Raw genomic sequence first — 14,284 nt, forward strand, 5'->3', positions numbered from 1 at the left:
GGCAGATATTCGGTGTTCTGAAATCTTGTTACCATCTGTAAGAAATGTTGAGCCCTCAACTCAGGAGGCGAAGCGTTCCCCTAGCAAGAATCCAGGTCCGCTCCAATAAATTAAAGCTTCTGAGAAGGCGTAATCTGAGACTTCTTTAAATTGAGGGAGAAGCCCAGTGAAGGGAGTGGCAGGTGCTGCAGAAATGTTCCAGAGCCTATTCGGGATAACGAGCTTTGATCAGCTTGTCGTCTAGGTAGGGAAAGATGTGAATCCCTGCCCTCCTTAGATTCGCTGCCACCAGCACCATTGACTTGGTGAAGACAGTAGGGGTGGAAGTGAGCCCAAAAGTATGAAATGGATAGTGAGGACTGCCAATGGTAAGCCTCGGGTACTTCCTGTGTCTAGTATGTATCGGCACATGAAGGTAAGCATTCTGAAGATCGAGGGACCATCCAGTCCTTGAGCTGAAAGGCCTGGATGATCTGCGAAAGAGTGACCATCTTGAATTTGCCTTTCCAGAGGAACTTGTTCCAACGCCTTGGGTCCAAGATGGGTCGCAGTCCTCCGCTTTTCTTGGGGACCAGGAAATCGGCGGAATACCAACCCTGATTTTGGTCCGCTACAGGTCCCTTTCTCCACAGCACCTTTCTCCAACAAGGAAAGAATCGTCTGTAGGAGGAATGGATCTGGATCCCAAAGAGATTCTTTGGTTATTAAAACCTTCCTGCATCTCACCCTCAGGAATGGTTTCTGTAGCTTGTGCAATTACATTCCACAATCTATAGCTGTATTTTGCCAGTGCACAAGATGTGTTTATGGCTTTTAATGCCATGCATCCAGAAGAAAATACCTTTTTTGTGAGGGCGCCATATCGCTTATCTTCCCTATCTGGAGGGATGGTTGGATAAGCTGCGGCTTTTGAAGTTGAGCTTGTACAACTAAGCTTTCTGGTGTCTGATGCCTAGAGAGAAAATCAGGGTCCGCAGAAGAAGGCGTGTACTTCTTCATCAGCTCTTTATTAACAGCCGAAGTGGTGTCTACGTTTTTGCCATATTTCCAATATTGGGTTATTTAGTGGTCTATGGAAATGCAACAGAGGCTCCTTAGGAAGGCCTTTATCTAAGATGTCTGTCAGATCATATTTGGTAATGTCCTTTGCAGGACGGCACAATCCCAAATATTCCTTCACCATTTTCATGACAGTCCTAAAGACTGCATTTGGGTGGGAATGCGTATCTGGTGCATCAATCTCGTGGTAGGTATCCAAACCACTGGCATACTTTAAAAATGAAGCCAGGTCTTCAAGACAGGATTGATCCAAAATCAATTCCTCTGGAATATTAGGGGTTCCAAAACGTACATACCCAAAGTGTACCGAGTTGTCTTCCTCGAAAATGGAACCAAAGGATGTGAAGGAATCTTTTTTTTGTTTTGGGTTTGAAGTCGACTCAGAGGTCGACGTCGTAGGTCCCTTTAAGTGACCCCTTCGAGGGGGAAGTCACTGAAACGTTTGGCTTCTATGTAATCTCTGTGGTTGACACTGTCAACACCACTCAAGAAGACATCTGAGGCCTTCAGACTTGGGCTTTAGGTGCGGGTAAAAGCCTTACTTCATTCCCTGCTGGTTTTGGAAGACACTGTGAAATAAATAGTCTTTTTTGGCTCTTTCAAGGGGCCGCCTTCGATAACACTTACACCATTTTCTCACGTAAGCTTTCCCATTCGGCCACCAAGGTGGTCTTTTTAGGAGAACGTACTTGACGTTGGTCGGCCGAAGAATTTGAAGACGACGAACAATGGCGTCTTTTCTTATTCTTCTTTTGTGATGACAAAGAAGTAGTGATGGGAGTCACTCCTGGATCTTAATCACTTTGAATGTTTAGAGCGTTTTTGGGCCTTCTTGGAGACCTATCTCTGGATGACTTCAGAAGATTTTCTTTTCGAAGGTGTGCAAGACGGAGATTTTGCAACTGACCTACCTAGGACAAGCTTCGACCTTCTCTCCTTCAAAGCATTACTGGTCATCAATTGACAGGAGCCGCTTTCGATGACTTCATGATCTTCGCTGAGGCACCAGAGACAAATCCTGTGCGTATGAGTGAGCGACATTTTCAAATCGCAGTCCACACATCTTTTGAAGCCTGTCTTCGACATAGGCATCATGATCAAATAACAAAAAGGTATTACAACATTGGTTGAAAAGAATCGCTGCGCAAGTCGAACTTTTCGGAGTGTGCTGTGCATGCGGGAATGAAAGGAACTGACTAAATATTTTTGGTGCGTGCTATTTACACCATCATCAATGTCACGTCCAGACGCGGGAATGGTAACTGTTGAGGGACATCGATGGAAATGCCTCATAGTGCCGTGTACTGTCAAAAATATTTCAGAGACTGCAAAACAGGATAAGAGTATATCTAAGATGGGGAAACCGTGGGAGAACACAATCCATTAGAAATAATGATTATGATAAACAACATTACAGTTGATTTGGCGACCCAAGAATTAAATAGCATGGATCACCAAATAAAAGTTATGAAATTAAAAAATGTATTCTGGTTGTACAATATTGATGGAACCCAGACAGGACACTCACCTCCAACATACGGGACCTTCGGATTGTAATGTGCGTAACATGAGGTGATGCAGAGCTAGTCTCAACCAATCCAAGCTTCTCCTTTTCTTTTGTAACCATATTTCGAAAAAGTAAGACCCTCTGAAATCAAGCAAATACAACTGTTTTTTTTAATAGAGCATTATGACTTCTTCATTCAGTACTTATTTCTTTTTATATAAATACAAAAAAGTCCTATTCCTTATAACCTGCAGTTTGGTGGTAAGATGTGCCGAAACCCCCTCACCTATCAACCGGCAGCACATCTTTCAAAGGTCCATAAATGAAGTTCCACTATGATCCTTAATAAAAAACCTTTGATCCCCTGCGTCAATGCAGGACGACTCTGGCATTACTGTATTATTATTATTGTTTTCTCCTATATAAATAATTGCTTTCTCAACAGTTCTCGTGAAAAGTTCAACATTTTTGCAAGGGCAGGGTTTTTTTGTGCTGTTATCCCTAAAAGTCTGTGTGTGACATTTTCATTACAACATTTGCATTATTGCAATTTTGTGTCTATGCGTGTTTTATAAGTGGGCAGGTGGTTTGTCTCTTCTACCACTGCTTCTCTGTTTCCACATAACCTACAGCAGCAAGAATCAGCAGCAGAATACTTAACTTCAATTTCTGCCACTGAACTGCACTTAGTCTGTGCTTCATCCTTTCCCACTCAATCACCACCTTGTCTATGCTGGTTGTGCCCCTCGTATGCTATTGCTCCATACATCATCCATGATTCTGTGCCCACACCAGTCAATTGAACGTGTCAATAAATGCTCTTGTCCAGTGCCTCTTTCTGTACCTGCACCATATCCTGCCCAGCCTCCATACCACTGTCTGTGACCATTTAGTCTGGGTATTGTTATGTGCATGCAACTCCCTACCTGCCCACCACCTATTACCACTTTCCCCAATGCCTCGTTGCCCCTCTGGTAATCACATAAAACATAATAAAAATCTTTTAAAATGCAAAGCCACACTAACAATAGATCATTGTGTTTGAATTTTCAGAGAGCAATATTTTCACTATTTTCGATCATGGCGAAAGATTTATTATGGCAATGAGTATTTAATTTTAAAATGACATGTCCTCCAGAAGGAGTAGCTGATAGTTGCCAAAAAAGAAAAAGAGTGACTGGCACATACCAAAAAGACTGTTTGCACATAATTACCGTATTTACAAAGGTTATAGCTTCAATATTTTCAGTCATAACTGTGATGAATCTAGTGATGTCATCACTCCATCTCCAGGCAAACTCTCTTCCCATAAAACGAGGGAAAGGCAGCCGCTACCTCATCCTGACCCTGGGGGTGGCTATCCGAGGGAGGACCATATGGGCGGAGTGTAAGGGAGGCATGGTATCACAAGTATGACACAGACACAAATGGTACAATTTGTAAAACCTTTATTCAATTCTAGTCAGTCTCTGTCAAATCAAAATGGCCTACACTAACAAAACCTAATGCCTGCCCTATCTCTTATACAAGAAGTGTGCAAAGGGAAATATGTATGCAAAGGAAAATCAGTGTTAGAATATAAAGAATCAAAATGGCTGAGTCAGCTCTCCTCCCCACGTTGGACAGCACAGGGTAAGGCAGTCCCCATAGACAGGATGGCACACTCTGGCTCAGGCTCTGAAAACAAAGCAGTTCAAAACGTGGCCCGAGGACTGCCAGGCCTTCCACGTTAAAGTCACTTATTCAGCGTTCCAAAAGTTATTTCACAGTTCAACAAAAAGGGTTCACAGTTCAACCAAAAGTTCACGCAGATCTCCCTCTATCAGGTTCAGACCTCTCAATCACAGCACTTTTAGGGGTTTCGATCTCCAAGCTTTATTCACATTCATTACGGGTTCCCTTGCCCTAACTTATCAAACTTACGGTCTCCCTCAGTCGGGCTCAGACCTTTTCCCGATGTCGAAGACTTTCGAATGTGCAAGGCTTTTACTATAGACCTCCGCAGGACCACTTCGACTTTCCCTTTAGCTCCCACTCTTGTGTTAGTTGCCCTGTGTGTTTCTTGGTCTATGTAGTTCAATATTACACAGCTCTCCTTCAAGCTTCCCCCCGCTTCCTCTCTCATTCCTGACTGTCTACTATTCAGGCATGGTGCACAGCTAACAATCTCTGCCTTAATGCCAGTAAGACTAAGATTCTTCTCATTGGGACCCCAGATCCCTCCTACACACTGGCCTCCCTCTATGGGCCCCCTCCCCACACCCTCCTGTGAGGCAAAAAACCTTGGTGACACCTTTGACTCCTCGCTTTCCTTCTCGCTTCCCATCTCAGACCTTGCCAAGAAGGATCACTTTCAGCTCGACCTGCTCAGAGGCATTCTTCCTTTCCTCACCTTCCCCCAGAAGCTTAATGTCTCCAGAGCTCTGGTCATCTCCAGGCTGGACTACTGCAACAGACTCTTCCGCAGCCTGCCTAGCCCCTCCCTTCGCCCCCTTCAAATAATCCAGAATAGGACTGCCAGACTTATCCTTGGCTTCAAGCCCAGGGACAGCATCTCTCCAGCCCTAAAATCTCTCCCCTGGCTCCTGGTTGCTGCCAGGATCAAGTTCAAGACCCTCTGCATCCTCCACAAGGCTTTCTGGGGCTTTGGACCCCACTACATTGAACTCCCTCTCCCTTAATACCTCTCTGGTAGAGCCCTTCGGTCTTCTAGCTTCTACTCCCTGCAGATCAGACACTTTTCCAAGCAGAGAGTGGAGGAAGATCTCTCTGCACCACAGGTGCCTCTCTCTGGAATGGCCGTCCTGCCCATCTCGGACTTGAGCTCTTTTCCTCCTTCACTCTCCCCCTCCCCAGCTAATGTCCCCCTCTGCCTCTTGACTGGCCTGCCTGGTTCTTTCAGATTCTTACAGGGTACCAGGCCCTCCTCGACCAGTCTACCCCTGCACTTGGTCACCCCTGATCCCTCCCCCAACCTGCACTTGCCCTTCCGGGCCTCCCCCCCTGCACTAGCCTGGCTGGGCTCGCACCCCATGAGCCCCTCCAGCTCCGCTTCTTTGCACTTAGCAAATGGACATTCCTCCCCAGCACTGTTCTTTCCCCTGGACCTGCCCATCTGCCCTCCCCTTGCACTCGCTCATCCCATGGAGCCTTCTGCACTGACCAGCACATCCCCCATCCCATCTCCCCCGCACTTCCTGTTACTGCACTAGTAGGACCGTTTTTGTCATCCTTGCCCACCCCCCTCTTGTCTTGTTGTGCCTTGAAAGACTTTGTGTATAGGCGCATTATAAATAAATAAGACATCCCATTGAAAGTGATAGACACACATATGCATATCCACATAGGCATACTGGGATGAGTAAGAGGGCTCGAGCAATGAAGATCACATCCACTGAGAAACTCACCATGCATTCTAGTTTTTGGGAACAGATGTCCATGAAATAAACGAAAATAAAAAGACCACGTAGAAATGACCATTTTTTTTTTGGGGTTAAAAACTAAAAAGATTTTTGGGTTTTTGCACATTTTTTTTTAATAAAGCGTGGGAGACCACTGCACCTCCCACCCACTTCTCCCTACCTCAAGTTACACCCTTGCTCCATCCCCCTATCTATTTTTTTGAAAATAATGTGCTAAAGATTTGAAAGAATACGAACAAAACACTCTGTCATTTCTACTTCGTTATTTTTTAGTTCATTTTTTTCTACGGATACCGTTGGGAACATGTGACCGATGTCTGGATATTCAAAAGGCCTGACAGACAGGAAGGAGAGAGACATACTATTCCCGGTCGAGACACGAGAAGAAGCAGTTTGCAGAGCGGTGCGCGACATCCGCTGAAGAGCCAGAATGAGAGGCTCTGAGAGGGAAGGTCTGGACAGGTGCCATAGGCAGAAGAAGCTGCCAAGCGATGTGGAAAGCACAACAGAAACCGAAGAGCAAAGAGGATGTCTTCCAGGGCAGAACGCGGACCACTGGGAAACCGGGAGGCTGTGAGGGAAGCTGGAGCTGCCGAAGAAGGCCGGTGAGTCCAATAGGGGAACTTGGGACGCCGGGTGCTCCGAAGCATTTGGCGCACACCATTAATAAACTGGGCGAATGTCAGCAAGGAAGCTGGAACACCGAGACAGCTAAAAGGAATAATGAATATGAACGAGAGCGGCTCGTGGAGCCAACAGATAAATAAGGAGAAGAGAAAGGTTGTGAACTGTTTGGGATTAAAGGAAACAGCACACTTGAATGTTGATGAAAACACAGCGAGTTAGGGACTCCCACCCAAGTATGAAAAAAGGGAAGCCCCATACGTCTTGAAAGTGGAAGCTATTAGAAGTGCAATTCAGAAGTTGCTGAAACTTTTAAGTTGGAATGTTAGTCCTAGCAGTAAAGTGTACCAAGCAATGTGATTACGAGACTGGGACTCGCACCCATTTGCAATGAAAATGTACGAGTCAAGAAAAGGAAAGACAACCACTTAGGTGTGTGAAATCCATGGGAATGGAGCCAAACCCACTGGACTGGAGAATTACATATTCTGGGAAAAAGAACTATGATAATGAAGGTGTGAAAATCAAGGCGAGAAAGAGAATCTGTTAGGGAGAATTCTCATCTATGGCTAATTTTCCACGCCTAGTGAGTCCCCCAGCAGCTTTTCTGGACTTCTGGAGTATATTTTTTCACTTGGTAAGAGTGAGAGCTTTTCCCCCACTCTTACCTGTGTTTTGCTATGTGTTTCTACCTGTTTTTGTGATTATGGACTCTGAAGCACACCACTTCAGTAACCCTCTTCTTTTTGTGTGTCACACAGCACCTTCAGTGTCGTGGCACAGGGTTGTCTTCAAGACTTCCCTCGACTCTATTTCTGAGGCGACTACCATCCCCCAGAAAAGGGTAAAGTTACCATTAACTTTACTTAGTCAATCTACCACAGATCCAGTACACCCCATCTTCCCTGGAGTACTGGAAAGGGTTAATTTGTATCCCTTTTTATCTGTACCTCCTAGAGCATTGTTTCGCTCTTTTAACATTTAAACTTGGCTGGTGGCAGTGGTATCTACCCTACCTTTTTTACCGCGATTATATTAGATAAACGTGGTACTGTTCTTGGCTATTATATTAGCCTCGAACATAAACCCGCTTGAGCAAATCGTCTTTCTTTTGGCTCCGGTTGGGTTTATTCGCCATTTCTTTTTGTTAAAGTCCTTCTTGTGTCTCACTTTGCGCGGCAAACTAGGTTTGCCTTCTTTGTTCAGTGTCTTTTGGCGGGTTTCTGCTCAGAAGCCCTCCTCAAGGTGCCTGGGTGTCTAGGTGGGCTGAATGTGAGGGAGGGGTGTAGTCACCCCCTGCACAGGGTATCCTAGCAAACCCAAGTCGCACTTTGTCATGATTGGTCAGGGTAGTTGTCCGGGCTGGACAACCCCCCTGCTGGGTGATTGACAGCCAGGCTGTGTGAATGGGGGTTTTTCGCATAAAAGGCAGGTCTCTTGGCTAGAAGTCAGAGAGTCGCCACTGGAACTACAAGGAACCGAAGAGAAGCAGAGAGAACGATGGCTGCTGCAACTACCCCGTCCCGGTGAAGCCCTGCTGCAGTCCTGAGCTATCTTCCCTTCAACGACTTAAAGAAGATCCAGTCCGGAGTCTTCTTCCCTTGAGCTTGGTGGGGATAACCAGCTCATCTTCTACAGCCAGAGGATCCTCTTCCTTGGTCGAAATCGCTGCACGTTGCTGTAGTGGTCCGGATAGCCACCTGAAGAGCCTCTCCTGTTTTTAAGGAGCACACCTTTTATTCCTCGTCGCTGCTGCCGGCTTTATCCCTGTGTGGTGCAGACCCCCTTCAGACGTCCTCCTTCACAACGAAGCTTCATGAATCATGGGTCTGCGGGAAACCAACAGGAACAACTGCCAGGGCACCAGCTGCACCATTGGAACAAGGTACTGTGTTCTGCTTGAGGAAACTGGGTGAGTCCCTTTTCTTCATTTCCAAGGCTTGCCCTTGTCTTCCCTCCTTCTTATAACTTTTGCTTCCGAACATTGACAATATCAAAGTGTTTTTGGGCCACGTGGAATCGTGAACTGTCTGAATGTGTGATCTTCGGCAACAGGCCCCGGTGTCTTTCAACACTGGCTCCGGCCCTTTGACTCTTGAACTCCTGTCTCTGAGTGTTTCTTGATTCTGCCTGCCTAACCAAAATATTGCCTGTGATTTTTGCCTCCAAATCCCTCTGGGTATCTCAGGTGCTAAGTGTGTTTTTGCCCCGGTAGCATTTCATGTCACGGATACGCGTTTATTTAGTAGACCGAACTGTCAAAAAGTGATTGCAATCGTATTCGTGGTAACATGTTTTGTGCCTAACACAGGTTCATTCAAACACAGGGTACTTACCTTGAGACTTACTGTACAAAGTGAATTGGTTAGTTGTAGTATATTTAACGTGTGGTTTTTATTTGAGTCTAATAGAAGTGTTGTGTTAATAATTAATGGTTTAAAAATAAATGTACTTATATTTTTTACCTGAAACCTTGAGTCAGTGTTTGCTTGAGTCAAAGTAATTGTGGTCCCTTTGTGTAATCTCTGCTACTGCTCATATACTCTTGAGATAAGCCTGGCTGCTCCGCCACTGCTACCACTCTGACATAGTAGTACGGGCTTGTACCAAAGATAAAACTTGTATTGCCATCTGTAGTCTTAATTGTGTGTAGTGGTCCCTAAGGGCACTGCACAGGATTCTGCCTAACAGAATCCCCTTGAGTGTTTGAAATCCAGGGGAAGGGCACCATACCCCTGGGATGGAAAGTTGCATATTGTTGAAAATCAAAGTGAAGAAAGTAAGAAAGTCCTGGAAGGAGAATACATCAGGTGAATTGATTACAAGACTGGGACCGGCACACAAATATATAATGGACTGTGAAAGTAAATAACTTTGAATGTGGGAAATCCAGGGGAAAGGGAATCATACCACTTGAACCGGGAAATAGGAAACTGTGGAAAAGAAACCAAGGGAGGACTCATATCCCTTGAACTAACTGTGTTTGCAAACTATAAAGTGAAAAACTTGGGGAAGGGGACGATTGTGGATCATTTGATTATTTGTCTATTTTTCCACCGTTTAGAACTTTGTGTTGGAACTTTGGAAAATTAAAGCTGAAGATGGCCAGTTAAAAGACTATCTCCCTTTGCACTTTAGGGTCAGGTTAGGATGGATTTTGGACACAGGACAGAGAACTCTTTACTTTTTGGACATTTTTACACTGGCATTCTTTAGTTTCCTTTAATAAAAGTCTATAGCAACCATCACAATGCACTTGTCTGAGTTTTACTCCTGATTCCTTACATAACATATCAATTTCCTATATGTCTTTTAAAAGATGTAAGTGCTTACCAAACATAGGGCTCAGTGATGGCTTTTGGTTCACAAAAAGATGGGAAATCCCCCTAGTCTCATTACGATGCCCGCAGATTTATTTAAACAAGAACCAACTTTGAGTCCTCTATTTAATTCAACTGCATAAATCTATCAGCAATCTACAACTGATACCATCCATGTGACACCATCCTAGTGACACTAGACAGAAATAATTCCAATATGTGAAAAGGGAAACGAAGATGATTTGTGCAACTGCAGCCCAATTTCCATGATAGAATGTGCTAGCAAAATATATGGGGACATTTTGCTTGTCAGGCTGGAAGTGCAATTCTAAGACATTAGCAGACTTGTTTCCGTAGAGGAGCAAATCAGTATTTGATGGGGCTAGAAGCAAACTATGGCGGTGTCTCTATGCCTACAATACACTTGAACTGCTTCAGGGACTGATTATTGGTCTATATAGCAGTAACTCAGCTCTGATTAGATGGGGACCAGGTGGTGACAAAACATCAGCTTTTATGATGGAAAAGGTGTCAGGCAAGGTTGTTTTCTCACAGACGTGCCTTTCTTTCTCTACATAAATGAATTCGAAGTGCACATTCCATTTCCACCATGTAGGCAGACACGCCTAATTAGAACGGCGAGAGGTCTATACACAGATGATGCGTTCCTCATATCTAAAGCACCCTTTGGCCTGTCAGAGAAATTTAACAAAGTTAAAGCAATATGTGCCAGAAAAGGAAAAGGAATAGCAATCAACTGGAAAAAGAAAAAGAACGAAATTGTGATATTTGCTCCGGGTAAGCTCTGGGTAAGTGAAAACGCAAAAGACATTTAAATTGATACAAGCAGTCAAGGTAATAGAAGAAGTTTCAGTGTTTCACTACCTCGGCTTACAAGTTAATACGGATCAGAAAAGAGGAAAAGAAATTATCAAATTAATCTCATACTGGTACAAACCTGCTCAACAACATGATTTGTGTATTCAATGGGCAATAAGCAAATGAAATCCACATCTGAGGTCTACAGATCACACAGGAACTTGCTGCTTTTCTGTTCAGAACTCTGGGATAATGGTTGAACATGCTAACTGACCATTACTGAAAACATAATTTTTAAAAAAATTCTTAGGGCTCTATCGCGAGTTGGGTACAGCGGTAAAAATGAGGCAGTAACACCATTACGGCTGCATTACCGCTGCGCCCAATCTCGAGTTGGGCATAAAGTGGGAGGTTTAGCTCCAGCTTTTTGCTGGAGGTAAAAATTGCCCCTTTCTGCTCATTTTTGGCGCTGTTAGCGTGGCGCTAATTGCACGAGCGCCAATAGCGCCAAGAAAGCTCCATTGGGTCGATTGGACCCAATGGGAAGTTACTCCCTTAACGCAACTCGGGTTCTGGGGCAAATTGCACTGGACTGAGTTGCGGTAACGCTAATAGTGTTGGGCGGTAAATTAAATCCACATCTGAGGTCTACAAATCACACAGGAAGGTTCACTGTTCTGCATGGAACTCTGGTTGTACATGCAAACTGGCCATTACTGAAAATATATATATTTTTTAATTCTTAGTGCTCTATCGCGAGTTGGGTACAGCGGTAAAAATGCAGCAGTAACACCATTACGGCTGCATTACCGCTCCGCCCAATCTCGAGTTGGGCATAAAGTGGGAGGTTTAGCTCCAGCTTTTTTCTGGATGTAAAAAAAATCGCCCCTTTCTGCACATTTTCGGCACCATTAGCGTGGCACTAATTGCGCCGGCGCTAAAAGCGCCAAGAAAGCTCCATTGGGTCCAGTGGACCCAATGGGAATGGGGAGTTACCACCTTACCGCAACTCGGGATCCGGGGCAAATTGTGCCGGACCGAGTTGCGGTAATGCTAATAGCGTTGGGCGGTATCCCGGTGCATTTACCAGTGGGATACTGCCCAACTCGTTATGACCCCACCTTAGGCGTTAAAAGAACCGCACCCAATACTCGGGTACATTTTGAGTCACATTATTATCTATAACAAATAGGATTGCCTTCAAACCCATACAATACTGGATTTAGCTGTAGTCATCAATTTTGATTGTATGCTTTGCTTTTATGAGGATTGTCGAAATAAAGCATGATAAGTGTGGTCGGATGCCAGTTGTGACACTATGGGTCATAGCATGACTATGATAGTTACAGTAAAAACAAATGGCGTGTGTAATAGCCCCCATTTTTAGTTTGGACTATTAGGTGTTGACTGCGACACCTACAAGGCTAAACTATTGCATTTGAGTACAGATAGGGAGGAATGGCATATGAGGAGAAACATAGAATGTAAGTGTTGTTTGGTTATGTGCCCACCCATTGACTGCCCATGTCAATGCTAATCCCTATGGACAATCCCACCCATTCCTGCCCCATCCCCGTCTAAAAAGACCTACTCGTGGGAACTCTTGAAGCTCACTTTAATCAGGCCTTACCATCAATCTTTGCACTGGAAATGCTTGCAAGTGTTTTTTACAAAGCAGTAAACTGACAGTTAAGGACTTAGAGTTGTAAAACCACTACTGGTGTAATAAAAACGTCTCACCAGGCCTGCCTTAAGCCAAGCAATGCATAAGCACTGTGTGTGTCCTCCACTGAAGTCCTGTTAAAAACAGTCATAGCAGTGCCTGGCAAAAGCTTAATACTTATACACCAGCAAAGCTAACGGTTTTGGCTTGTGTATAGTTATTAAGCTTTTGCCAGGCACTATTAGATGCCCTGGCACTCGCACCATTTTGCGCCTGCTACCATCAATGGCCAGTTAATACCAATACAGCTGTGCATGGCAAGTGCCTTTCCCATGCATACACAGAAGCCCAAACTGTTGGCATTGCCAATGTTTGTTACATTGGCACCTAGAGAGAAGGCACCTACCTTGTGTCATTCACATTGTGCAAGTGCGAGAACGAGAAGGGGAAAGTGAGGTGGAGGGAGAGGTGAGGGGAAAACAGGGCAGCAATGCTCTGAGTAAGTACAGCCAGGGCAGCTCGGCTCTGGGTAGTGCAAGGAGAACAAGGGACTGTAGGGTTACAGTTACATCCCCTAAGTGCGTGGTACGTCCGGATGCAGTGCAAGAGTGACTGATCAAGAAAGAGCCTGGCACCCAGTGAGACTCTAACGGTAGCCAAGCAAACAGTCGGCACAGCAGACAGGTAGGTCAGCAGTGGAGGGAAGAGAGAGAGAAAGAAGAGGAGAGTTGGAGGTAGCTGAGCAAAGGGCTTGAGAAGTAAGGTATTTTGGAAGCGAGCACTGGATGTAGTGCGGGCCCCAGCCCCAAAAAGCCTTGTGGACAATGCAAAGGGTCTTGAACTTGATCCTTCTATCCAACGTGAGCCAGTGGAGAGATGTCAGGACTGGAGAGATACGCTCCCTCGGCTTGAGGCCAAGGATACGTCTTGCAGTCATATTCTGGATTAGTTGCAGAGAGTAGAGGAAGGCAGATTGAGAAAGAGGATGTTGCAGTGGTCCAGCCTAGAGAGAACTAGGGCTCTGGAGACAGTGAGCTTCTGGGGGAAAGTGAGAAAGGGAAGAGTCCCTTTGAGGAGGTGCAGCAGTAGAGGGACTTCTTGCCGACATCCGAGAAGTGAGGAGAGAAAGAGAGAGTGGAGTCTGAGATGACACCAAGGTTTTTTGCCTCGCAGGAAGGCGAAGGATGAGGGCCCAAGGTGGGCGGGCGAGGTTGAGAGGGAAAGCAGGGGCAGGGGTTCCAATGAGAAGGATCTCTGTCTTACTGGTATTAAGGCAAAGATCGTTGGAGGCACACCAATCCTGAATCGCGGATAGACAGTCAGGAATGAGCGAGAGAGGAGAGGAGTCTGCAGGTAGCCAGAAGGAAAGCGGAGTGTCATCCTCATAACACTGAAAGTTAGAGGAGGTAGAGGTCAGATGAGCCAAAGGGGCCAAGTAGAGGTTGAAAAACCAGGGTGAGAGGATAGAGCCCTGAAGAATGCCACAGGTAGAGAGCGATAGGTGGCAGAGAGAAAGGGACCAAGTTGGACCTGGGAGGGGCGGGCCAAGAGGAAGGAGGTCAGCCACTCCATGGCCAGATCCGTGATGCCCAGGTTCTCACAGAGTCGATTGACCAGGAAGGTCTGGTTGACCATGCAAAAGCAGAGGAAAGATCTAAGAGGATGAGGACAGAAGGAATGCTGGAGTCATGGTTAGAGAGCAGATCTTCACATGTGTTAAGGAGAGCAGTTTCCATGCCTCTCGCAGCTGTAAAGTCAGACTAATTTGTCATGGAGACAACAGATTCAGTGCGGAGAGTAAGCTGGGAGATGGCCAGCTTTTCCAAGAGTTTGCCCAGGAAAGGGGTAATGGAGATTGGGCAATAGTTTA

The 14,284-nt window shown here is 45.4% G+C and overlaps 1 protein-coding gene across 3 annotated transcripts in view; it reads right to left on the reverse strand.

Annotated features, from left to right (window-relative positions):
• The window catches only part of UBE3B (ubiquitin protein ligase E3B), a 2,019,282-nt gene that overhangs the window by 743,044 nt on the left and 1,261,954 nt on the right, over positions 1-14,284 (reverse strand). For all 3 annotated transcript variants that reach the window (XM_069619417.1, XM_069619418.1, XM_069619419.1), the window contains exon 19: positions 2,588-2,707. In XM_069619417.1, coding sequence (XP_069475518.1) covers positions 2,588-2,707 — 120 coding nt within the window. The remainder of the gene's footprint in view (positions 1-2,587; positions 2,708-14,284) is intronic.

Source organism: Ambystoma mexicanum, chromosome 10 (assembly GCF_040938575.1).
Source record: "Ambystoma mexicanum isolate Mex_15411 chromosome 10, UKY_AmexF1_1, whole genome shotgun sequence".
Classification (NCBI taxonomy): Eukaryota; Metazoa; Chordata; class Amphibia; order Caudata; family Ambystomatidae; genus Ambystoma; species Ambystoma mexicanum.